At 34.7% G+C, this 26,734-nt stretch overlaps 1 protein-coding gene across 1 annotated transcript; it reads right to left on the reverse strand.

Annotated features, from left to right (window-relative positions):
- Window positions 1-3,550, reverse strand: LOC123547032 (neuronal acetylcholine receptor subunit alpha-3-like). The gene is made up of 4 exons (XM_045333777.2): window positions 2,834-3,550; window positions 1,758-1,963; window positions 1,118-1,305; window positions 1-838 (listed from the first exon to the last, which is right to left on the reverse strand). Exons 1-4 carry the CDS (start codon window positions 3,439-3,441, stop codon window positions 641-643), a joined length of 1,200 nt encoding a protein of 399 aa, XP_045189712.2. The 5' UTR covers window positions 3,442-3,550; the 3' UTR covers window positions 1-640.
- Between the last annotated feature and the right edge of the window lie 23,184 nt (window positions 3,551-26,734).

A 26,734-nucleotide genomic window follows, 5' to 3' on the forward strand; every position in this document is an offset into this window, starting at 1 on the left:
AATCATTATATCATCTGTATTAAAATAGAATAAACTGTATCATTGTTATCAATGCAATCTCCAGATCAGTAATTAGTCCGATATATTCTTACGCAATATCTAGAGTGTTTGATTTTTGTTTTATCTGATATCAGACACGAACAATGCTAATTAGATGAATCGTCACTAATTTGGTTATTTAAAGTGTAATTATTATTCGTGTTATTTTTCATCTACTGACGTTGAATATGGCGCTGAAGAGAAGTTTTCACGATTGAAAGGTCCATCTTGCTGCAGGATCATTGAAAATGCTTTGCTTTGCCATATACTCAACAGGACGGAAGTTGCCGATTTTTTGTCAATGTAAAAGAAAAAAAATATTGTAACGCAATATATTTGCAATGAAAACAACGTTTTTCTCTTAGACAATTTCCCCCCATCATCGACAAATTTTCCCGATTTATACAGCGATTTATCTATAGTTATAGATAATAGTAATACTGTTGTATTCATACGCTCATTTGTGATTTAAAAATATTTTGTGATAATGTGATTAAATTGATTTTCTAAAAAGACAGTTAATAGTTTAATAGCCAAGAACAGTCTAAATACATCTGTGACCTCTGAGTATCCTGGCTACCGGTATATCTGTTGCAAATGGTCAGTATCTGGTTCCCAGGGGCAACAGGAAGAAGAAAGTCAGCGCAGACTGGGCAGCAATGAATGCGATGAAGAAAAAGGTATCGAGCAGACGAGCAACACTGGGCCAGTCCACTTCTTCGAAGGGTTTGTCCCGGTCCTTACATCTACATATCTGGCATTTGATGACTCGAGTTATCGTCTGCATCCATTTTGGTACCTGTATTTATAAGCAAAATACAAATTTAGCACAGCTGTTGCGTAAAAAGAAAATGTGTACATCTATGAAAGAAGAGGTTCAAGGAAAAGAGTTTTTAATCATTTAAAGTGCCTTATCCGTACATTGATAACGTTAGTATTTCTTATTCAAGTTCCACACAATTGCAACGACGTGATTTTCGGGTACTTCTGATCGGTGTCAATCTTTTTTTAAATTTAGAGTAGCGAACTGTTCTGATATATCCACCAGATGATGACAAACATTTATGCTATGACGTACCTTCTCTTTTTCTGGTTTGTGATACACTCGCAACATCAATACTGTAACTATGTTGATGAAGACGCTGAAACACATCATCAGAAAGACGTACACACACAGCAGGGACATGGGACTAGCGATCTGTGGTAGAAACTGCATTGTCGTCTGCATCAATACAACGAACGCCAAGAAACACGTGATGCAAAATCCTGAAATATTTTCTAAGTATCAATGTTTTGCATTTTGTGCACTAATCCTAAAATATGATTTTGATAAGTATTTAACTACTGGTGTTCTTTAATTCCATTCATAAACTTGTTCTTCGCAAGTAATGACAACAATATCGTCACTGTCTGAGATCGGGAGCTCTTTTCGACCGGTGCGTGCTCCAGATGTTTAACTTTATAAAAGAAGCTGAGATTTCAGTAATTTCGTGAAGAAAATCCTCCATACATGACTCGTACACGTAAATATTTACTGTTAACCAGCCCTGTTGGCATTTTTCCACCGTTTCCTTTACTTGTATAATTATGTACTAGACGCTTTTCTTGTGTAAAATGGCAATGTTTAATACATTTGAACGCTTCTCATATGTATGCATTATACTGCATAGGTATATGCTAGTAAAGTGTAATAATAATCCATTAGATCTTGAACCTACCTACTCGTTCCCCGCTTTCAGCTGGCAGTAGAAACACGAAGCCATTCAATAGTCCCAGTAACAGAATGGGAAGTGCAACGTTGAATGTGAAATAGAGGGGCTGTCGTTGAATCGTTATCTGAAATTTTATATAATCTGATCCGCCATCTTGGAAGATTTCGGACGTAGTGGTAATCACTGTCCAGATTCCATTTTCTTCGTAGGCACTGTATATGGAAATATACATATATTATAAGCAGAGGGTATTACACGAGTGTTTTTTCATGATGAATTTATTTAACGAGTTGAAATGCTCTGCCAAGTCTCGCATTTCATCAATTTAAATGAACGATTTTAATAAATTCAATTTGGAGAGAAACCAGTGTAATTTTCTTTTATCACATGTAAGCTTTTACTTCGAAATAACATATTTCTTCTTCTTTCACCTGTTATGTGCAAGGTCAATTCATCAAACGTCTTCTGCAGGACGTCAACGTCTAAATGTTAAATCATATCAATGTGATACCAAAAATACGCAGTCAAACATGAAACATTACTACGGTACTACAGCAGTAATGTTTAGTCGGAATTACGAGCCACGGATCATGCATTTTTTGCCGGCGCGTGTCCGGTATTATTTTGTAATAACAGCCCGCTGAACTTTTTAACGTGACGTTACTGAGAACGTGGCTAATGTAGAACGTAAACTTACAACGAGCGCCATGTTGAATATCGGTATCATTGTTTTTGTGCGTTGTTGTTAACAATTTGCCAAGAAATATAGCACTCAATAGTCATTAACAGTAAAACAGTGTCCAACCTAAATTGTATCCCTTTATTACAACAGAAGTATCAGCTTGTTTTCATTTGAATAAGTATTTCCGGGTGTGTTCATGTTCAAATCGCATTATGTCTAAAGGACAATCAAGTATTAACCTCTAATTTATTCTTTATTACAGAACATTTCACAGCGGCTAACGATTGCTTAAAGTTTGAAAATTGGTAACGCCTTCAAACAAAAATATTTCATTCTTTTTTCTACTAGTAGACTATCTGCTGGTTTCTTCATTTTAGTGATAAAAACCATATATATTTACCTCAGATCCCATTCATTTGTCATTATTTGTAGTCGGATCTCTTCTGACATGTAACCCCATGCCGTGTACGTGAAATCGCACACTTGTCTGTCAAACGGGTAATACGTCACGTCGGGGGTACACGAACCACGAAGGAGAACCCTTGGTTCCCACGACACTGTTCCATCCGTAGGGTTATACAGTAACTTGTATGTAGTATCTCCTATGTTTTTTACAGTATCAACTGCGTTGACTAGCACTAATGACGGGGACCAGGCTTTATCGTAGTCTATAAGAACTGCGTCTACTTGATTGACGCTGAGAGAGTAAGTTGTAAAAATGACCTCGTCTGTCCATTTAAGTTTCATACTTCCGCTTATGTCGATCTGGCCGAGCACAGCGTCAAATCCGTTCAAAGAGTTCAATGTCATTCCCATCTGGACCGCTAACGGGTTACTTTGATTGTTGATTGGAATAATGTCTGTTAGACTTGTTCCATTGTTGTAGTAGTGATTGTATATTGTTTCATAGGCCGTCCGATAACCCGACCATGTCTGACCATTTGCACAAAGGAACGTGGTCAATAACACTGTAAAGAAAAAAACAAAATCTGTCTTTGATAATTCCATATTTTGATATATGCGTATAATCTTCTCAAACTGGTAATCACACTGATTTATAATTCCTATTCGTCGTATTATAACCGACTAATTGATTGAAAATCGGTTAGGCCAAAACAAAACTTCGTGTTGTTCAGAACTTCTGGTAACAGGTAACAAATGAGTTAATAAACGGAACCTTTGAAATCTTAGTTTCAGTGATTTAGACGAGGATGTTTTTCATTCATATGGTTAATCCACTGGCTATCTTTAGTGTCCTTCTTTACATAGTTTATATATTTTACTTTAAATAAATGAACCTAAATTTCCGCGAAGAAAATATAGGGTTGTTGAGAGAGAAAATGTCGGCAGTCGGTTAACATTAAAAACGTTTGGCCTAAAAGCAATTATATTTCAAACAATGAACAACATACATTAATCTTGCAAAATTATTGTTTTGAAAAAACGCAAAACAATGTCCGTTTAGTACGATCTTTTGATATATATTTGATGGTTTGCTGATATGAATACCATATGACCAAATTCAGTTAATCATTATTGGATTAAGACAGTATCAACGTATCATTAATTAAGGTAGCGGGCCCGTGATGACAATTAGTAAATTACGTATTTTTTCGTATACGATTTCGGCAACCTCTGTATTTTATGGGGAGCTATGTGCGCATTGAGGTCCGAATAATATCAAATTCATTCTATAACAGCACTTTTGTTTATCCGCCGAACGGTTCTAGTCTCTGAGCGCGCTATTCTCAATGAAAATGTGTTGTAAACGAAGATTTTTAGTTGTTACGACATAATCATTTCGTTTTCATCCATTTCAAGGTGTAAGTTAACGTGGAGTTCACTGCAGAATACTGCACTTTTGCGGAAACTTGCAAAAATCGAACAGTTTTTTTCAACAGTAACAATTAAATTCCCCATGAATTAAAAGTATGTGAGATATGGCGGAAAATCTTTTCACTTTAATGCGTAATTTCGGCCCTTCTCGAGGGGTCGTTAAATTACGATAGGAATTCTCAGTTTAAAATCAACAAAAAAGACTGCCCATAGAGGACTTTTTACCCTGCTTTCTTTGCGAGCAATGGAAAATGGATTTGCGAGCTGCAATATATAAACCCAAACTTTCTAAATGAAAGTTAATTGTTTCTTTCTGCATATCTGGTCGACCTGTACTTCGCAGATACATTGTATTTCAGTACATGGCCGCATACTAGCTTTTACACAAAGTTAACCATATATTTAAATATATATTACCGCTATTAAACTCCGGTAAAGTACCCTTTATGATTATCTATACTTGCCAAGGGGCACCGAATTATTGATTTGATTAGACAGTAATTAACGATACACATATCACTAAACTGTGAGATTAACAATTCACCTATAGAACCATTAATAAATAATTTCAATGTCGTCTTTAGAAATTATTTTTATATAAAATTGGATATGCTCTGGCAAGATATAACACTGTGCCTCACAAATAAAAAAGGGGTGAAACGTAATATGTAAACCATGCATTAATTAGAGATTAGTATCTTTTAAAATCATTAATCGGAATAAATGTTTGTGATTTGTGCACTCCGTGCCTTAGCATTAAAACAAAGCTGATTTCAGATAACGCACTGGCTAATTCAAAGGGTTATTTAAGTGTGCAGTGCATTTTATAGATATCATCATTTTTTTTTTTTTTTTTAAATGGAACAACTTTGTTTTCTTAATCTTGTTAATTTTTTTTTAGCTTTTTAATACAAAATCAGTGTCCTGTAGGGGTGCAGTAAGACATAATGAGACTAATATGATAACTTTCCACATGCGTCATAGTTGGTGAACGAATGATAAATTGTTTTCTATAAAGCCGTCGCTGACAACAAACCACTCCGCCAAGGGATCAAACTCGCAATTGCTCGAATTAAGACATTTGCGCTACTTACTAAGCTAGATAACCTCAGACATGTAGATATGAATATATAAATACCTGTTATTGCCATTGAAGTGCCACTCAACGCCGGAGGTGTGATTCAAGCAAGTATTAAATATCGAATAGATATCGCACTAATAGGGTTTAGAATATTGGTTCGATATCAGTTGTTTTTTTCAAAGTTCATTATTCTCATTTCCTATTTCTCATTTCTCTTTTCTTCTTATACACTATTAAATGCAAATGAAAGAAGGTTAAATGAACTTCTCGCAAATGACGAGACATGGGTGTACTATTTCGCTATGTAAAGCGCCTCATGGAAAGGGCGCTATATAGATCTGGTATAATATATATATTTCGAACCTCAAAGACGGATAAACAACAAACTCTGGCTTAAAAATGGGCAAGAACTACCAGTTATGCAAAAAGACCTCAAAGTTGCACGCGAGTTCTTTACATAATTTTCTTCAGTTTCAAGGGGCCTTTTGCGCAAATATCCAGTGCACCGGCAGATCATTTACTGAAAGATTTTATAGGGACAAAGTTCTAAAATCAATTAGAAAACATTATATTCAAACGTCGCCCACAAACTTGTTTACAAAAGAGCAATATTGTACGGCAGTATTTAAAGGACCAGTAAATCAAGCATTTTTTTTGCACCATCCATATTCAATGCGCACGACCTAAGTCCCTGTGACTTTTTGTTTTAAATATCATTTGCTGAAAAAAAAGTTGACTACGCGTTGCTACAACTCCAGATGCGCCATTTAGTCCAGTAGAACTTGGACTGAACCTTGTAATAGGGTATATACAAGGTATTTTTGCAATTTCATGTTCTTTAGACTTCAGTAAATGAGAATCCACCAGATGACATCTTGTCATCTTTGGGGAAATTTTTTTATTTAAGAAAATTCAAAATGGCCGCCATCGTCAAATTTCAATGCTGTTCTTCTTTAAAAAAAAATAATGAGAAACTTTGTGGCGGGGTTTATTCAAGGTTCTATTTGCTTTATGTTATTCATTAGATTGAGCATACACAGTATCATGACTTTCGCGAGATCCTTGGGCATTTTTCTATTTATAGAATCCAAAATGGCTGCCATAAGAACCATATGATAGCGTATTTTTTTCATATTGTATTTTATTTGATTGCTTAGTAACTGATAAAGGTGTTGTTGTTCATTGCAATATCATTTACGTAGAAATAACAATCACTTGAAGCAAAATTACTCAGAGAAAAGAAACACAATTAATACGTCACAAACAGATAGGTACAGGTACAGCAGCAGCAGTGGCAGCATCATCATCAACAACAACAGAAACATTTTTTCTAAATTTAAAAATGAAAAAAAAAGAATTGGGAATAGAGAAGCGCAATTTGAATATGTTAGTAATATATCAGGAAACTAAAATTGTTTAAACATTTGTACGCATGTTTTTGACCTGTTGTTACATCCGTAACACAGACATACATATGCATTACCAAATTCAAATTACTTGCATTACACAGAATTGAAAATTCACAAATGCCGATTAGTGACGTTAAAATCGTAAAAGATCGATACCATAAAAGTACATATAAGGCAAGCAATTATCTCCATATTATTAGGAGAAATTTCAAGAAAAAATAATAAGAAAATTGAAATACATTTGAGCCGAGCCATGAGAAGACTTGCATTTTCGACCAGCATGGATCCAGACCAGCCTGTGCATCCGCATAGTCTGTTCGCTTTCAAAGCATATTGCAATTAGATAAACCGTTAGCGAACAGTATGGATCCTGATGCGCAGGCAGGTCTGTATCCATTTTGGTCGCAAGTGCATTATGTTGGTTTTTTCATGGGGCGGCTCATTTGTCAGTCCCTAACTAGAATATTGTTTGATTTTTTTCAACTTTATATAAATCCATTAGTTAGTAAAATTGAAATGGTACAAGGTATGTCTGCAACATGAAGCAGTGTTTCCCAACTGATAATACTGTATTAAATCACCCCCTTGCTGTATTTTAAAAAATCAAATTGAACCTAGTCCATGTAGCAACTGTAACGGGAATCTAAAATACCTAATTCAAAATTTAAGTACTCAAAGAACAAGTTAAATCTGGAAAGCCCTCATCAGACATGTACAGTTTAGCTCTAGTCTTTCTGCAAACCGACTGGTCACTGTACCCATTAAAGCTACCGGTATCCATGTCCTATTTCACTGTTCCAGTATACATTTATAATACTGGATACTCAGTGAACCTATAAAGATAACTTTTATTATCTGCCATAATACTTGCGCTTCATAATGTCATTAGTTACGATTATTTATGAGTACCACATGTGATTGATTTTTCGGCGACGCCGTCTAAATTCGTTTTCGTTACCTATGCCACGTGACTTCAGTTTGCAAATCAAACTACTTGATAACGTATTATAGATAATTTATCAAAATGGAAGATTTATGCAACACTCTACCTGATTGGACGAGAGTGTCAATTTCTTTCACTCTGTTGATTGTGCTACGCTGAGTGAAATGTAGACAAAGCGTTTATCCTAAACGACGCTGTTCACAGTTTTAAAGCTAACTTTGGCTCAGTATATTTAGCAAGAATATTGATATATCTCAAAATGATAAGTAAGTTTAATAAATGTGATAAAAACCTGTTCAAATACCAACATATATCAAATTAAAGAAAGCTGAATACGGTCTGCGCATCACATGAATAAGGGTGTGATAAGAGTCTTTTATGTAGAGAAGTGCTTTTTAAAAGATTTTCCTTGTTACAATTGTCGTCTGTATATGAAAAGGTTTCTTGCTTTTGTGACTTATTTAGATTGCATATTAAAATGAGTACTTGTTTGCTTTGATATATTTGTTATAAATTATTTAACTGATTTATTATATATGAATATTTTTCTCTATTATGGTATGCAAATATTGAACTCAGTTGAAATCTGTTTTATTATATATATGCTATATATAATGACTGAATCTCATTACACTCAAAGGAAGGTACGGTGCATACAGTTTATCTATGTGATATGAGTAAACTTTGCTAAAGAAACAGAAATATTGAAATAATTACAATTGTATGTTTTGCTTGACCTTCACTTTTTATAGGTGTGACGTCATTGTCCAAAGATTCATGAATAGCGAATATGCATTTGTTAAAGCGGGATCAGTTGGCCTATTTTAGAAATAAATAAAAATAATAAATAAAAAAATCCTTTAATTGATTTTTCTCATGTATTCTAATCAAACTTGATTTGTAGCATCTTTATTAGGCCCGCAGCCAACTTTGTTCAGCTGGGACATTTAACCCCTTTTAGGGGCTGCTAGAGCTAAAACTAGAAATGCCTTTATACAGCGTCTCATGAACAGCTTGGTGGATCTTTGTCATACTTGGTCTGGAGCATCATTATAAGGTCCTCTTCCAAATTTATTTATATAGGAACTTGGGCCCTATTAGGGACCACTATAGCTAAAAGTAGATATGATTTCTTCGCATTAATCACTAAAATGTAATGGATTTTGTGTAACAATATCGTAATGTCTCCTGCTATTTTGTTACAAATGGGGATAGGGACCAATTTAGCTAAAAATATAAACACGTTTAATGACCTCTTCTCATGAACCGCTTCATAAATCTTCATCAAACTACTGTTGTAATTATTCGTCTAAGGATAAACGAAACAAAATTGCAACCCTACGAAACCTTTGCGAAAAATTAAAAGAGAACCATTTAAATTGTTAAAGTGCGGTGTTTAGTTTTGCAATTTGAAAAATGTTAGATGAAAGATGAATGTTAGATGAAAAATTCATAAACTTCTTTCCTAATTACAATTCGCCGACCATCATTTTTAAAGATATTTCTTGTTGAAAGTGTTATGTCATAGATATATGTTTTCAAGAAACATTTCTAAGGAAACTAACACTGAATTATGAAAAGCAAGTTGAATTTTCCTATATTCACTTCATTTTTCGTTTGTGGCATCCATGGGTAACAGCAGCCGGACCGCACAGCCATATACATTAGATACAGTTTGTGCATATAAGATAAACATAGTATTATCAATGATATGTGGACAATGATAACAAAACTAAAAGCATATTGTAAACGTAAGATATTGTTATTTTCAATTGTACGCCGGCCAAGTCCGTTCTACTCGCAGTTAATTTTGAAACATGTTAGTTGGATAGAAAGAAACTACCGCAGAAATAAATAATGCTGTGACTTTAATTGAAAGTTACGTAGTTATTTTCGGTAAGATGCACATAACAAATTTTGTTATGCAATATTTGATATTTTTCAAATATCTTTAAAACTTCCAAAACTCATATAGTATCGCACGGGTCTAGAGTTGGTAAATATTTTACTGTCATACATAAAAATTTTAAGTGGAAGGAACAATTAGCTCTGTATCATGTTATGGACTATAATTGCTGAATTCCGATTGAAATGGAGTCCCAGCATTTTAAGGATAAAGATGTATGAAGTTACCGTGGTAAGCTATCTTATATCAAGTTTATCTTTGAGGTTATCATTTTGAAGTAACACAATTACTAATTCACATTTGTATCGTTGTCATTATCATTTGATGTACAAACTTACTGGAAGTGAATCGTGTGCACATTGTGTATGATGATAATTTAAGTTACCTTTGACCTATACCCATATCTCATCATTTTAATCAATTTAATCAAAGATTGACCATTCAATTCCATACATTTCCCTGTCCGAAAGGAGCAACATGTTCACATAAACTGTTATTGACAAGTTAACAGAAGACGACACCGTAGCAATGAATATTAATTTCAACTCAGCATCGTACATTAAAACTGTTATAAAAATTATATCCTGGAAGTACTTTACCAGTTTCCTGTCATGTTATATTTTTCATGCTTATTTCACATTAATAAAATTGGTCTTTTAAGTTGTTTTAATGCACAATATATTCATGTTTTCAGACATAATAGTGTGCAAATTATAAGAAACCCTATCTACATAGATGTAAAGGGTATGTCATAGTACAATTCTGGTAAAAAATATTACGTTACCGTTACGTATGTAACATTTTTAAGAACACGACACTCGATGATATTGACTTAAAGACATGCTTTACTGAAAGAGAAAAGTCTTTTATAACTATATATAAGAGAAATCCTACCTATCATTTTACATCATGATATATTATCTTGAAATGTAAGTTAAATTTTAAAAGGTTGTGTTTGTAACGTATTTTCAAGGTTTTCGCATAAATGAAACACAACTAAATGTAGTAAAAAGAGTTTTAAACTTAGAAACATTTATATATTTTGATCAGATTATGATTGAAACATTCTGTGTCAGATGGAACATTTTTAGAATTAAAATATTGCAGGGGAAATTATTTTGAAATTATCTTGATGTAAATTCTACAGGTGCCTTATTATGAGGGGTAATTTATCATCAAATAAAGAGTTCTAAAGAAATATAACCATACATTCCTTATACTTCTATAGTCATCTGAATGTTCGAAATTTCATAGTCATGTTAAATGTTTGTTTAGAACAAATTTACCCAGGATGAGATAAAGAAGGTATTTGTTTCGTTATTTCTTTAATGAAAAATTAGCATTTTTACATGGGGTTCAAGATCATTGCTGATAAAAAAATTTCTCCAGTGATGACAAAATGTACGGAAGCCCTGGAGGGACATTTTAGTTACTTCTTATGACTTATTTGTTATTACTTATTTGTTATTACTTATTACTTATTTATTATTACTTATTACTTATTTGTTACGTACTGAAAACGTGGGAATACAAAATGGAGGAAATGTCCAGCTTTAGGCACCCACCACTCAGTCACAAACTCAGGCATCTCCATGTGTACCAAGGATGCATTTAAACGATTTAAACATTAAGAAAGAGTAAAGAAATAGGAAATGGGGCATTTGGTACTGTATATGAAGGGTGCTGGAATGGGACTAGAGTTGCTATAAAGGAGATTGTTATGAAGAGAATGGAGATTGCAAAATCATTAATTGACCGTGAACTTTGTGTACATAGTAAGTTAAGGCATCCAAATAGTGTACTGCTGATGGCATATGCCTTAGCAAGTGATCAGCTATATCTGGTTTCTGAACTTATTGAAGGATGCACATTGGATAACTGTCTCTTCTGTAATGAAGAAAATGCCATGACTATGTCAGTGAAGTTGACTGTTTCATTAAAGGTATCACAAGCCACTGTGCACTCACAAGATCCAGTAATCATTCACAAGGATATAAAGCCGAAAAATATACTTGTTTCACAAAATTTCCATGTGGTAAAGTTACGTGACATGGGTTTGAGCAGGCTCAGGGGCATGAATACTGACATGACAACTGTGGCTGGTGGGTCCTCATAGCCTGGCACTTCTGCTTACCAGGCATCCGAGGTGATGCTGGAAAGAAACAGCTCAAATTAATTTCAACAACAGATGTGTGGAGGCTTGCGTGTACTTTGGTAGAAGTGATGGTTGAAGTACCTGTCTGGAACCCCTCAGAGGACCAAGTGCAGTACATATTAAACAGAATGAAATTGAAGGCAAAACCTGGGTGATTTAGATTTATTTGCAAACATTGCTGATGTTGATGATATCATGGGGAAAATCTACAACCATCTTGGATAAGGGGTTAAGTTACAGTGCTAGCGACAGACCACATACACTTGAAATAGTTGATTGTTTTCATTTTGTTTTAATAATGTTGAGTGAAATTATGAACTTGGGATGTTATTTTGTTACTTGTAGTGCATGATGTTATCATTAGTCATTCTTAAAATATTAGATAAAAATTTATACTGGCTGTGAACCAGCGACAATTTTAACAATGAATGATATATTGGTAACACTATATAGAGCCTGTCAAAATGTTTTTCTGTTACATGAGTCTGTGTGTTAACGGCTTCTTATGTAAAAGAGCTGTGTGTTTAATCATATTCATGTTTATATACAGACACATAGCAGCAGATAACTCAGAGAAGAATGTGAATTACTGCCTTACCCTTGCATGATCGTAAGAGGCGTCTAATAGGGTCTTTACACTTGGTTTTGCAGTAACTCTGTGATTCCAGCAGGTATGCAAATTTTGATTCCATACCTCATGTTTTTATTTCGATGTAAATGAGATGTGGAACCAAAATTTGTAGTCCTGATTGGCGCCATATAACCTATACTGTGTTGGTGCGCCGTAAAACCCAAATAAATAAATAAGATAACTCAGAGAAAATATCCATTGTTTCATACATAATTGTTCATTGGTTTTGTATCTTTTTTAACTTAATAAGTGGATTGAGGAATTTTTCAGGGAAACATACAGTTTAATGCTGCTTTTTAGCAATTAGTATCGGTGGGTTGTCCGGCGTCCATAGTCCGTCGTCCATTGCGCATTATCCATCATGAACATTTCATTTAGATGTCTTCTTCTCAGAAACTACACACCAGATATCTCCAACGTTGGTCTGTAGCAACCTTACATTGATCTCTTTCAAAAAGTAGGAAATGGTTTCGACCCACAGCACACATGGACCACTGTAACTAAAGAAGATAAACATTTGAATAGCTTCTTCTCATGAACCAATGTATGCACTGTGTGCAAACTCGGTTTGCAGCATCTTTCAAACACCAGGAGATGGTTCCGGTCCACTGCACATAGGGGCTGTTGTTACTAACCCTTTAAGGTTAAATGGTTTCTGCTCGAGAACCAGTGTATGCATTGTCTCCAAACTTGGTCTGAAACATCACATCCCAACATTGACTTCTTTCTATACACAGGAAATAATTCTCTGCACACTTAAGTACATACTTTACTACAATAATTCAGTACCTGCAGTTGTCATTGTATGCTATGGTGCATAGAGTATTCTACGGTTACAGTAGAATCAGTATACTTCAGACACAACATATGACATTGCATACAATATAATTCAGTACATACAGTAAACTATAGTAGATACAGTACACTATCTTCAGTGTATATAAAATATATTACTGTATAAACAGTATACTATGATATATTCTGTTGGTATTCTTCAGTACATGAAATGTTCAGAAGTACAATTATTCTACATTAGACTCTGTAGACGGCATATAGTTTAGTAACTACTCGATGTACTGCTCAAAAATAAAATAATGCGTGCTCAGATGAACGACTTAGTGTCTCATAGTCCTCTTGTTTAAGTTGTCATTTTGTGTTGCAGCAACCTTTTTTATCTTTCAGTGCCCAAAAGGTTAGAGTTAACCTCTGTGTATTCTTCTTGCAACATTAAGAAATCTTTTATATTTACACATTATGTTTTTCCTAGTCTCTTGTATATCTTCAAAGTAAAATAAAGTGTTTAGTTACGACGTGTCATGTGCAAAACCCGGACCCTTAGCTCAAAAGTCAAGGTCATAATTGGAGGTCAAAGTTCAACAGGGCTTTTTTTTCCTGTCCAGTCCATAACTCTGCCATCCATGAAGGGGTTTTATTATTACTTGACACTGATGTACCCAATAATAAGACGATGTGTCCTGCACAACTTTCAGACCTCTGAATCAAAGGTCAAGGTCACACTTGGCAGTCAAATGTTAACATGGCAAGGACAAGGTCTGTTTCATGTCCAGTCTATAACTCTTTCATTCATCAAGGGATTTTAATACTACTTGGCACAAATGTTCCCCACGATGAGACAATGTGTCATGTGCAAAACCCAGACACCTAGCTCAAATGTCAAGGACCCAATTTGAAGTCAGATGTGATCAGGGTGGTCCATAACTCTCTATCGAAGAAGGGATTTAATATTACTTGTCACAAAAGTAACCCATAAGATAATGTGGCATGCATAACTTTAAGCCCCTGACTCAAAGGACAAGATCACACTTGGCAGTCAAATGTTAATATGGCAAGAACAGGGTATGTTTCGTGTCCGGTCAATAACTCTGTCATCCATCAAGGGTTTGCAATATTATTTGGCGTAAATGTTCCCCATGACGCGCAACAACCAGAACCCTTACATAAAGGTAAAGGTCCCACCTCGAGACCAAAGGTGAGGTTATTTTTACTATCCGGTCTATAACTTTGACATGCAAAAAGGCTTTAAATATAAGTTGGCACAAATATTACCCTGGATAAGACAACTTGTGCAAAACCCGGAACCTTAGCTGAAAGGTCAAGGTAACACTTGCAAGTCAAAAGCCTAAAGGACCTTTTACCTGTCAGGTCTGTAACTCAACCATCCTTTAAGAGATTTTAATATTACTTGGCACAAATGTACCCTATGATAAGACAATGCGTCATGTGCAACACCCAGACCCTTTATTCAAAGGTCAAGGTCTCACTTGGAGGTCAACGTTCAAAAGGGCTTTTTCCTGTATGATCTATAACTCTGCTATCCATGAAGGGATTTTAATATTGCCTTTCACAAATGTTTTCCATAATGAGACAACTTGTCTTACGCAACCCAATATCCCTGACACAAAGGTTAAGGTAACTGTCAGAAGTCAAAAGGATATTTTTCTTTCTGGTCGATAACTCTGTCATCAGTTAAGGGATTTTAATATTACTTGACAACAATGTTCACCATAATGAAACAATGTGTCATATGCAATACACAGACCCCTAGTGCAAAGGTCAATGTAACACCTGAAGGTCAAATGTCCACATTGATCTTTTCCTGTCCAAGATGTACAATATTTTATATAAGCTATTGTGTCATATGGACCCAAGTAAAAATGGTGTATTTTCTTCAGAATTAGTCGAAAAGTCGAGCTAAAATTAATTTATTAGTGAATGGAATCATCAAATATGATATCAGATGTTATGCTTAGCATTATAATACGTCAGTTTGTTTTGGTTCCTGCTTCACAGAATTTTGTGGAAAAATATGAGAAAAAAATGTAAGAAATCATCATATTAAGGGACAGTATTCGAAGAATAAGGAGAGCTATCCTACTCACCACGGCGTCTGCGTGGGCGTCGGCGTCACACCTTGGTTAAGTTTTTCGTAACAGTCCATATTTTGACAAAACCTTTTGAGATAAAGATTTGAAACTTTCAAAACTGATGTAACATCATATGTCAAGTTTGAGGCAAGAGTACATAACTCCATCAATGATTTTAGCTGAATTATGACCCCTTTTAACTCACAAATCTTGGTTAAGTTTTTCGTACCAGTTCATAATTTGTTGAAACTGTTTGACATTTGGATTTGAAACTTTTATCACTTCTTTATTATAATAATTTCTATCTGTAGGCAAGAATTCATAACTTTGTCAACTATTTTAGATGAATTATGACCCTTTTTTACTTGGATATCGGTACAATTTTCGTACAAGTCCATGTTTTGTCAAAACTATTTGACATGTGGCTTTAAAACACTTATCATCATGATTTCTATCAGTAGACAAGAGCACATAACTCTGTCACCTACTTTGGCTGAGTTACGGCCCTTTTTGGACTTTGAAATTGGCTCATTTTTCGTACATGTCAACGTTTTGTCAAAACTATTTGAAATGTTGCTTTGAAGCTTGTTTATCGTCATGATCTCCTTCTGTAGGCAAGACAACATAACTCTGTCAACCTTTTTTGCTGAATTATGGCCATTTTTGGACTTTGAAATCAGTAAATTTTTCATACCAGTCCATGTTTTGCCTAACCTGTTTGTCATATGGCTTTGAAACTTTGGCCACTTGTTTACCGCCATAGTCTACATATGTAGGCAAGACTACATAACTAGAACAAGGACTTTAGCTCAGTTATGACCTTTTTGACATAGAAATTAGTTAAGTTTGGCATACCATCCCTTACTTTGTCAAAGCTGTTTGATATTTGGCTTTAAAACTTTGAACACTTGCTTACAATCATGGCCACACATAGTGCAAGACGTATCCAAATCCACAAATACAGGTACATTGTTTGTCTTATCTATTTTTCTTCTTTTGTCTGAACATCTCTGGTAATACTTCGACCCCATACTTCCACCAATTTCGAATAGTTGAGCGCGCAGACAACTCTTGTTAGTATCTTTATTCATCAAATATAATATCAAATGTCCAAATGCTATGTAATGTTATAATATTTAAAATCACACTGTAGTCATTTCTACATTTGCATGGGAATCACACTTAATATCTGTCACGTTTATACCTCATGCGATCATGTTACAACATGAATAGAAGCGAGCAAATAAAGTGTTGCGGGTTAACTAGAGTTGATTTGAACATGTGTAACATAAGAAGCTCACCCGAGCACAAAGGGCTCAAGCTATTGTAATTGCCCAATGACTAGCGGTTGCCGTGAAGTGTTCCTCGTGCGTCGTCAACAATTCATCCAGACAATATACCGGGTATCCTAAATCCAAGAACAGACGTACTGATAGAAGGTGACTTTTTAGTTTGAGTAAATCGAGACAATTCAGCATTTTTTCTGGCAGAGTCAGTTTTAAGACTGACGAAAAATTAATTGCATACATAAGTCTTGTCATTTTTACAGAATTATAACAGTCGTTTTTCCTGGGCGAGAAACCCCCGAACTCATTTTAAGCAAAGCTCTCCTCAGCATTAACGGAAAATTCCGTATTCATTTTCTGGTCTGTAACGATGGTGATAAAGATCAGAGGTGATAAAATAACTCCGCATTGAACTACGTTGTACAGCGGATAGTTACGAAACAGTTGAAAGACAGTCCGGTTCATATTAGATATTGAATTCTGCGTAAGTACATTGGGAGGTGATTTTGATAAAGTCACCTAAACATTACATGATTGTTGCTTTGATGGCTGTTTTGAGGATTCCTTCAAATAATGTAATTGAATGCAGAGCTAAGTTTACCTTAGAAACCAAAGGAAAAAACTTCATAAATCTTCTCAAAAACTACTTGTAAAATTTCTACCAAATGTCTTCAAGTAATTTTGATATGCCAAAGAAAGCCACAAGGGGACAGAAGTTTATCATATATACATCACCATATGAAAAACAATAGAATTACTCTTTCAGACACCAAACGTCATGGAATTTTGATTTGCCAAGTGGGCATTGTAAGATTTCCTTATATAGCAATATGGAACTTATAAAAAAATAACTCCTGTAAATGCAGTAGATCAACTTTATATGCGTAATGTTGGAGGTTTGATAACATTCTGAACTAATTTGATCAGTCCTTTCTAGACTCGGAAAACTGCGCAACATACATGTATGTATACCACCCTTTGACGATAAACAACATCGGAACAATGTGGTAATCTTGAAGTACTCTATACCATAATCCTTTTTATTACCAATATTTGTAACATTGCTAAGAAAACACAAATTTAGAATGTGGTGATTTCTTTTTATATCTGCATTCTTGTAGGCACGGTGAAAAAATAGCTCCATCAGCCACTCATGACAACATGGTCTAGGCCATATCAAGCTTAGTTTCAAGCACATGTACATGTAAGTTCAAAACCCCAGAAGTTGTAAAGCAAAGTTATCGTTATGCATTGTGCTTATATATACTTATTTGAAAACGTCCATGTTTACCACATTGGAAAGACTATAAACATAGAAAGTATCAATATGTTAAACCCATCGATTTTATATGAGTATCATTTACAGTCAAGGAACATGGATTTAACAGAACATGCAAATACTTCCAAAACACAGTTCAAATAAAATCTGTAGGAGGGTGACACATTTTGAAATGACACTTAAAGGACATATTAGGTTTGGTAGAGAAGAATTCCTGCTCAAATATAGCTATGCAACTCATTTCTTTTTTTCATTATATGTATTCTTCCAAACGACTATTTAGCTCGATGAAAAGTTTTAAGGCATCAAATGGATAAACATGGATATGTACACCTGGTTTTATAAATTTTACAAGCGCTCTAAATTCTCTACTGCAAAAGTCTTTCCGTTAAAATAATGACTGATGCACGCATTCATATCCTCCCTTTCCACATTAGTACCAAAAGTCATGGGCATCAGTCAATTCAGGGACAAACTACCACACATCGGGTTTTTTGGTCGTGTCCAGTGCTGTCCAATTCTGTCTTAATCGGTTTGCAAAGCATCCATAAACGAATGAATGCGGCTGCAAAAAGATCAGTACCCATATCTGCTGGTAAAATATGTGGAGCACTCTGAACATGATTTAAACAGTCCATGTAGTACTTGGCAACAACAGCTAGGTCATTATAACTGGATGCAACATCAAGCCACATGATTCAATGACAGTAGCCGTCAATACATCCATGAATACACAATCCATACAGCTTTAATTTATCGTATCCATCTGCATACCACACATAATTAGGTCCTTTCAGTGTATACAATCTTCTCTTCTACCTATATGCTTTCCAGTCTTCTTATGCATCTGGACAAAGCTGTTTCATGAATTTCACGACGTTGTTTCTCTAACAGTCTTAACCACATAGTTCTATACCCTAAACACTGCCCTCTTACACTCCATTCGAGCTTTATTGCGTTCATCACATCTTCTGCAGAGGAGTAGGACTGAGGACGTCTCCGTAAACGCAGTTCGCGTATGATTCGTTTAAAATGACATATGCTGATTTTAATGTTGTGTTAACATAATAAAAACAACTATTTCCGAATACTTTAGTCATTCGGCAAAATAGATTTTAATCTGTTTTTTCTTGTCAGACCATTTCCAGCCAGGGAAATATTCAACGGCACAAATGCACACAATAACAACAGTATGAATAAAACCCTGACATTTTGGGAAATAATTCTTTGGCTATTAGATTCCAGCAATTTGGTAGCTCACTCTATTTTAATAGTCACATTTCTGTACTTCCCAAACGAATAATGCTCCCATCACATTTAACTTCTGGACTACGTTTCTTGCACTTTTAGTACAAGCTTGATTCTGAAAATACAGAAATGCCATTAAATTCATAACATTATAACACACTTCCAAATTCCACAAAGATATTCCACAAGACGATAAATATTCATACATGAAATCATGTGGTTTAATTCTACGGAAAATAAACTAAAACACATATACATAGGTACACATATAGGAGGAAGGCCTAGTAGGTGCAAATGGTGGGATATATTCAGAGAAAATTATTTGAACGTAAAAATTACACTAGAACGTATTAGGTATTGTTCCCAGTATACCGATGATACTTAGTACTGCAGCCATGATAAAACAATAAACATAGTTTTTAAAACACTTGAACACATTAAAATTTTGTCATCGTGACTGTCCCTTTTTTTTAAACTAAAAATAATTGTGCCAGATAAATCGACGTATACATACCTCTTTTGCACTAGGGTTATTCTCCATTATGATGTAGTTTACCGCGTTTTGCCTTTCATATGTTGTAACAAATAAATAGTAACAATTAATTAATAACAAATAAGTAGTAACAAATAAGACATAAGAAGTAACTAAAATGTCCCTCCAGGGCTTCCGTAAAAATGTCATCCGGCAGTTTCTTAATCAGTATATCCTAAATGACAGGAAACTGCAATAAAACCTTGTATATACCCTACTGCAAGGTTCAGTCACTTTTCTCTGATATTCTACTGGACTAATTGCATTACGCTAAAACTACCTCACATAGCTCTACCATGTTTCTGTTCATATAGAGTATATAGGGCAAGTTTAACTTATGAATAAATAACTTAGTTCTATTTATCCGATTTCATTTTTGCTAATACTTTTGAAAAACGTTTATAGGAACATGGTCTACCCACAGGCACCAGTATCGGACCTGGGACAAAAATATGTTTGTTTTCATCCTAAATGAGTTCAAAATGAAAAATATGTAGTGAAACATGAGCCCCCTGTCTGCATATGGTAGCAGATGGCGGTTTTTTCTAGTACTTCGGACTTCCGAGCGATGTGGCCAAGTCAGACGGCTTCCGATATCTTACGAGATGCAGACCTGAAAATAAAAAGATACCGGTTTTACATCTTACTTGAAGAAGAAATAAAATACATAGTAAACTTCATACAAAGCATAGATTTTTAAATCCACAAGCCACCTGAAAGATAATTTCAGCCCGCGAAAATACATGACATTTCAGCCCAAATTAGCCATATCTCCAACTGGCCTTAAAATGTTAGGGGAAATGATAGAGCCAAATGGCCACTTGCATTCTGTACTCAGTTTCAAGTATTACTTGCAGAGCTGGACAAAAATACCGATTACTTTTTTCACTACTTTTCAACTGTGTGAGGCCTATATGACATTTGACAGTTCACGAGACGCTCAATGCTGATAGTGGTATATATGCATTTCAAGCAGTTATATGAAAATGATGCCATCAAGCTTACATTCGCATCTGCCAGAATTTCTGCAACATACCATTCTTAAACTTGTTAATCACAAACTCACATCAACAAATATTTCAAACATCAAAACAGCCTTCACTTCAAGGTTTTATCTCTAATGACAGATTTTGACCTGGCCAATTCGAATCTGTGGCTGGAAACTACCAACTGCTACCTATAGTATACTAAGGGCAGACTACTCTACGACTTTCGGGTCATGAATAGCCCACATGGAAAAACGTGTTTCTGTTAAAGCTTAATATTTTGAGGGGCTAGTCTAAGCTATGTTCTTAAATAAAAGTTTTTCTTTATGGATAGTATCAAAATTGCCTGAATTCCTCTTGTATAAGATGATCCTTTGGAAGCATAGAATGCAACAAAGCAAAATAAAAGCAGACACAATGGAAATCGCAACCCCTTGCGCTCTCTAGGATCGGTTTAAGCGAAATTCATATTCATGCAGATACAAACAGCACACGGACTAAAAAGGGCCTTCTAAAGACCAAATTAATATTTCATTTATGTCGTCTCGAAAAGTTTGAGGCCTGGACATTGTGGTGTCTAACAGCGGTAGAGATTGTGAGGTATATATTATATATTATATTAGGTGTATATATCGATGAAACTGTCTTGGCAATCCCACGTTAGTACCGTGGCCAATAAACTAAACTCAAAAAATGCTCTACTTAGAAGAATTGCATTTTTCTTAACAGATGAGATGAAACTATTGTATTACAATGCATATATTATGTCAACCATGGAGTATTGTTGCAATGTCTGGGGACTTTGTCACAAATCGGACACTGATAAAATTACATTTTTGCAGAGACGCGCTATAAAAATAATTACAAAATCAAAGTGTAGCAACTTTGATGAAGTATTAAGAAATTCAAAACTTCTATCTTTTGAGAACAGGTGCAAATACCATATTTCATTATTAGTGTACAAAAGTAAAACAGGAGATTGTCCTATATACATTTCAGATTTACTACATTTTGTTTATAATGATCATTACAGTCTGCGCTCAATCGAAAACATGGATCTTTCTATTGTTAAACCTAAAACGAACTACCTGAAACAAACATTTAGCTACAAAGCTGCACACATATGGAATTCACTTCCTTCTTATATTAAACTTCATAATAATAATATAACTGCTTTCAAGCATGATTTAAAGAATTTTCTCTTGTTACAATTTAATTAATAATAGTTTTTAGCAATTAATTACTTGTAATTACAAGAATTTTGTTGAATTGATGTTACTGTATACGTTTCCAATAATAATAATATTCATATTATCTTATTATTCAAATCTGGAAGTATTTATTATCTTATGGGACAGACTTTCTTTTTTGTATGTATCTTAATTGTCATGTATAATCTTTGTGACGCAATGTAATTATTTTAAAACATAGTTATTGTTATATTATGTTTATTTAAGACTTCTTTAACTTGAGACGTGTTTGTCGAGAAAATTTAAGTAATTCTGATATGTGTATTTTTGTATAAATGTTAAATTATAAACTGACTGTATGATTGTGTGTATGTGTGAATGTTTGTCAGTTGAAGGCCATACTGGAAATAAATTGTAAAATATCTGTATTTGTACACTTAGTATGTCACCTTCAGAAAATCAAGTTATTATTATTATTATTATTATAGAATATTATATTTTATTATGAAATTATAAAATAGAGGAGGCAATTGTCCATATTTTCAGCCAATACTAATTATTGGACTGCGCTACAGGTCATTTTACCGCAAAAATGAAGTAAAAGGGACTTTTTATAAAATTGACTTTACATTTATATGCATTTCATATTGGAAATCCGTCCACTGTATTATCTAACAAAACTTTAGGTTGGCTCTAACAAAACTTGAGGTTGGATGCATCTCAAAAAGGAAACGTCATCTTGGACATCACAAGGAATTGTAAATATGGATATACTATTACAAGAAAACTGGTAAAAGTTTCAAGTTCTTCCTGCAAATAAAATTGGCTGTGTAACGTTTTTATAGAAGACCCCTATAGGAAAGACATCAGTGGTAACTTTCAGGAATAAGAAAATCACTGAAAGCAATGGCAGCGAACTTATTATGGAAGTATTAACCGCTAAATACCAGGAGAGTAAAACAAGATTCTTTCTCATTGTATTGATGATTACTAAACCAGCGGGGAAAAAAACAACACTAAAAACACGTCCATGTCGACCCAATGTTAATCAGGTTATTATATCTGAAGAGCTGTGTGAAAATGAACTTGCCTTTTTGATCATAGCACATCATCTTTCTGTTAGCTCTGTATTGTGAGGAATAGAAAATAAATGGTAGATTGGGTGGGGATACCGTGAAGAAGGGGCATAATGACTATTTTGAGTCTTCTCAAATAAAAAAATTAGACGGGATAGGTTAGGTAAAAGTGGATTACTATATATATATATAGTACCCTAGCATTGAGATATGGAATTATACACAAACAGGTATAAGAAATTGAAATACTGTTATGAAGAAACATTAGATACATTTTAAATGTACATCAAATATATTAATTTTTGTCTCAGAATAATGTTTTATAATTCTGTTGTCAAAACACTTGACGAGTGAAATTCTTTGAAGGTACAGTATATCCCTATATTAATTGGATGTGTGCTGTAATTTTAAAATAGCGTCAGGAAAGAAGTTGGCAGTACAGCAGTAGCAGCAGTAGGAGCAGTTAACTGCTGCTACTGCCAGCAGTTACAGCAGTTAACTGCTCCTACTGCCAGCAGTTACAGCAGTTAACTGCTGGCACTGCCAGCAGTTACAACAGTTAACTGTTCATACTGCCAGCAGTTACAGCAGTTTATTGCGTATCGCAGTTAACTTCCAGCAGTGACAGCAATTCATCGTGTGTGTTAATTAATGAGGCGGGAAAAAGTGCCGAGTCGGGATTCGAACACTCCTCAGCCCGTTACAGATGTTATCGCCAGCAGGTAAATGATGTTTCTACGACATGCTTTATCATTTCTTTGTGTATGTCACTGCCAGCAGTTACATATTGTCACTTACTACAGTTTCAGCTGTTTTCTATATGATATTGACAGCTGTTAAAATATACGAATTTTTGAGTTTTCTGTATTTCCTATAAAAATTATATTATATAATGATAGCAGTTAAATGACGATATCTGGTATCAGTGTCAGAAAGATGTTACTGTCCATAGTTAAAAGTTGTTTCTGCGATTACTTTCATCAGTTTCATGTATATGTTACTACAGGTAGTTAAATGATGATATGCAACCATCAGCAATAAAACAGTATTACTAAGAGCAGTTTCGTCATTTTTCTTACTATTTTACTGTCAGCAGTTAAATAGCTTATAAGAACGTTTACCAGTCTCCTATATATGTAACTGCCAGCATTTAAATATGACTAAGAACAGTTTATCAGTATGGTTTATTTGAACAGTTGATCAGGTTTTTATATCTGTTATTGCTAGCAGTTAACTGGTATATACGAGCAGTTTAAAATTCTCCTATAAATTATGTAAGACCAGCAGTCTCAATTACGTTTGTGCCAGCAGTTAAGGGGACGCATACTTTGAAATTAGAAAAAAGTGGGTGGGGTATTAAAAAATTTACCTGCAAAAAAGTACAAGGTTTTGGTAAATGAAATGAATACTGTTTCAACTGTTATAAGTACACAAAGGATTGCTCACTAAAATAAAAATGAGAAAAACTGAAGCAAGAAAGTTATTGTTGAATTACATAATACTTCTTGTGTACATTCAAAGTCAACAATTAAGACTTTTTGTTGCGAAAATAATAGTGCTTCACTTTGTCCAAACATTTATCAATGTCCTACAGATTCTAATTTAAAGAAAGAATGTGAAATAAGTTCACTGTCTTGCTTTTCATTTCGCATATGTGAGCTAAAACACATTATTTAGTTTGTTTACAAAGTAGTGCATAAGAAAAGATACGGTGGTCAAGGAATGCCACATTACAAAACTAAAAGAGTATATTCCCCTTAATACATTAAACATTTATTGTTACAGAAGTCTAGTGGCTTACAATAAAGGCCTAGAAATGTTGGCATTATTAATTTTTAACTTGTTATTCATGAACTACAATGCACTTAAATATCAAAACACATTCAACAAACTTTTGAATTGTATTGTCTTAAAAATCCCTAAAATAAGGTATGAAATTTGGTTGAGAGGTCCAATCAATGTGTATATGTGCAAAAGCAACATTCTAATCTTGTTAACAAAAGTTACTAATAAACAGCAGGAATGTCAATGATCAAAACTGGACGAATATACAGTTATCCTCACTTTAATGTCATTTATTATTTGTCCTTGAATTCTCCACCATACTTTTCATAACTCTGTTTGCACGAGTTGCACGAGAATGCTGTCATTCACGTAAAAAATGGGGTCAAATAAGTTGTAAATGCAATATCATCTAAACGTAATTAATGGATTATGCAGTTGAAGATAAACTTTATCTCATAACGTAACGAACATGTATAATGTTGTAACAACAACTTTACTTACACTGATTTAAGTAGCAGTCGGTTTATAAGTGACTTTATTGATCCATTTTGTGTTTTGTTATTGTTGTCAAAAAGTATAACGGAAGTGCCTCACAACTGAAGCGGAAACCAGTTTGATGCGCAAAGTAGTCCACTGTAAGTAATATTATTTGACAAATGTCCACAGAAATTAATAATTTTCTAATATTAAAGACGAATATCTGAATAGGATTCATTATTTGATAAGAAATTATAATCATCGACATGTTTTTTTTAAAAATCGTACACGTGCTGACACCTAAGTTGTCTCCCGTTGTTTATTAGAGTTACCTTTCGTCCGGCGCAGTAATACATTTGCAGTGAATCGCCGAGAAGTCGTGGGAAAATTAAAAACCATGTAAACAAACTAAAATTAACCACCTTTTCAAGATGAATTTCAAGTGATCGACATTATGCATTTAACCCGCCTGACCTGTGTAGCATCTTAGATATCTGTTCTAAGGTATTCATTGTGTAGAATGTCATGTTATGCCCTTGCAATGCTAATCCCACTCTGATTTTTTGTTTACATTTTTTATCAATGAGAAATATGGCGTCCATCCCGAGATGAACAGACGTGGCGTTAAATTTTTACATGTTTAAGCAAACCTGGTGTGTTAGAAAGAAAATCTCATCCCTTCAACATTATTTGGAACACTGTTATTGTAAAAAACCTGTTTTTTCCTTATACAAAAGCTTAATATTTTGTGTTGAATGTACTTTCACAAAGACCTTTGTTTTCCTATTACATTCATAGTACCACATCCTTATCCACAAAATACTGAATATTACAGGTGTCCATCAGTATTATATCAGTTTAGGAATATGTTTTTTATTTTCCCACCATCGATTTCTTGAATATGCACCCCTTCCGCATTGCTGTATGAACTGTGAATGTAGCAATATGCGTCCCCTTAAGTGGTCTATGAAAGCAGTTTACCAGACTTCTGTTACTTCAAGCAGTGAAATGACCAATGGAAGCAGTTTCCGAGTTTTCTTGTGTTACTGTCAGCAGTCAAATGGTTTATAAGAGCAGTATACCAGTTTTCTACGCGTAACTACCAGCGGTTAAATATTTTATGAAAGTGATTTACCAGGTTCCTGTTACTGCTAGCATTAAAATGGTTTATGACAGCAATTAACAAGGCTCTTGTTACAGCCAACAAGAGCAATAAACAAGTTTCGTATATATTTCTGGTGTATTTACTGCTGAAAGAAAGCCACTCCAACCACACTCCGCCCCGATTTCTCAAAAACAAGAGTTCTCCCGGCAAACACCGCCCGACCTCGGCCCGGCTTCCTCCCAAACAAGAGTTTTCCCGGAATGGCGGCCACCCGTGCCTGGTGGGGGACAACCCTCTCTACAACGGCCACCCGGTCCGATCCGCTAATAAAGGTCTGGGGCGGAGCTGGGGGCGTCCAAACTGGAAAGATTGAAAAATTCCGAAAATGGCCTGAAACCAACTTTGAGACCCGCTCGCGAGTAAACAAGAGTTTTCCCGGAACAGCCACTATGCTGGCCCCCCATAGACCGCCACCCTCTACAACGGCCACC

This window comes from Mercenaria mercenaria, chromosome 9, assembly GCF_021730395.1.
Source record: "Mercenaria mercenaria strain notata chromosome 9, MADL_Memer_1, whole genome shotgun sequence".
In the NCBI taxonomy this organism is placed as follows: domain Eukaryota; kingdom Metazoa; phylum Mollusca; class Bivalvia; order Venerida; family Veneridae; genus Mercenaria; species Mercenaria mercenaria.